Raw genomic sequence first — 1,592 nt, forward strand, 5'->3', positions numbered from 1 at the left:
TTAAAACTATCAGTAACATTGTTGAAAACACTGTGATTTTATTTGAAACTGAACAACTTGGCTTGACACTTGCTTTGATAACTTCATTCTAGTGCAATGGTATTCGACAATTTTTAAGTGTGGCTTAAGAGTCTGAATAGTTTTTGCTGCCATTTTATGTCTATTTATGTATATTCTCTGTTATAGCCTTCATTTTTGCCACTCAGAAATATAAATCAGTGTTAGCTAGCAGTGTTGGGGAAAGTTACTTTTTAAAGTAATGCATTACAATATTACGTTACTCCATAAAAAAAGTAACTAAATGTGTTACTTAGTAAGTTACTTTTTATGGGGGCTACTTTTTATACCTGGGCTGGGATTATTTTGTGGTTGTCTAAAGTCATTTTTGCTCATTAGTATGGTTGAATTGAATAATCGAAGACTTTTTTTAGCGTAATTGGATTAAATCCAAAAATGATATTGGTGTCATTTAACATATTAGATTATTGCGTGTTTGCGTCACATTCAGAGTTAGCATTTCACTGTTTCTATTTATTTACTTGAGTAAAGTAAAAATACTTCACTACAAAAAGGCATAAAAGCCCATCAAAATAACAAAAAATACTTCACTACTGTCCGCCTCTGCTCGTAATTTATTGTATTCAAAAATTATTATATGCAGTGCCTTCTCCAACTGCAGCTAATTAAATTTTTCTTCGTGATATTTAGCGCAAGTTAATCAGGAAGTGACGATTTTGTTCTCTTCAACTCACTAGATGGAAACGGTGCTGTATTCGCAAATGTTACGATACTCGACAATATTCCCATTGTTGCTATTGTTGTTCCTCCAGTGGTGTTGGATGACAGCAAGCGTCTGGCCAAGCGGAAGCTGATCGAGGACAACCGCGAGCGGCGGCGGCGCGAGGAGCTGCAGAAGACGGTGTGGGAGCGACCCGAGCCCACGCAGGAGGAGTGGGAGCTCATCCGGGGCGTCACCGAGGCCCATATGGCCACAAACGCCCAAGGCAACCACTGGAAGCAGAAGCGCAAATTCCTGGTGAGAGGTCCCTTGCCTGACGAGCGCATCGCAGCGATGTTTCTTGTGTTTTAGGATGTTTCTTTGTTTTGGGTGGGATACAGTTTTTTGTTTTACCCTACCACAACCCTAGATTCCCCAACCCTTCCCACACAATTCCCAAGCCCTTCCTCACCGCTGTTCCCAATGTTAATATGTCCATGTTTTTGTATCTCCTTGTAGAGTGGGGAGTGTTAGATGGACGCTGGAGTTTCTACCGCAAAGGCAGCAGCACTAACTTTAACGGAACACCTTTGTCCTTCTTTTCTCAAGCTCTGTTTCCTAAACCAAAACTGTTATCTCATGTTTGTTTTGTCTCTTCTGATCTTCCTCTCTCTGTCTTTCTCTAACTCTCTAACCCATTGTTCTTGTGTTCTTGAATCGAACTCACCTCTACAGATTGAAGTTCTGTTTGAGGACTCTTTTAACACTTTAACACCTTTCCATGAGACGCTTAGTTGCCTTCTTAAAATGCTTGCAATTGCGTTTCATCACTGTCAAATGTTTAATTTGGCCATTACATTTACTTTACAGTTCT

At 39.8% G+C, this 1,592-nt stretch overlaps 1 protein-coding gene across 1 annotated transcript in view; it reads left to right on the forward strand.

Moving 5' to 3' along the window:
- The window catches only part of LOC107565245 (thyroid hormone receptor beta-like), a 16,432-nt gene that overhangs the window by 2,484 nt on the left and 12,356 nt on the right, over positions 1-1,592 (forward strand). The window contains exon 3 of the mRNA XM_016250463.1: positions 831-1,036. Coding sequence (XP_016105949.1) covers positions 831-1,036 — 206 coding nt within the window. The remainder of the gene's footprint in view (positions 1-830; positions 1,037-1,592) is intronic.

The sequence above is a fragment of the Sinocyclocheilus grahami genome, unplaced genomic scaffold (genome assembly GCF_001515645.1).
Source record: "Sinocyclocheilus grahami isolate Dianchi unplaced genomic scaffold, SAMN03320097.WGS_v1.1 scaffold990.1, whole genome shotgun sequence".
NCBI lineage: Eukaryota > Metazoa > Chordata > Actinopteri > Cypriniformes > Cyprinidae > Sinocyclocheilus > Sinocyclocheilus grahami.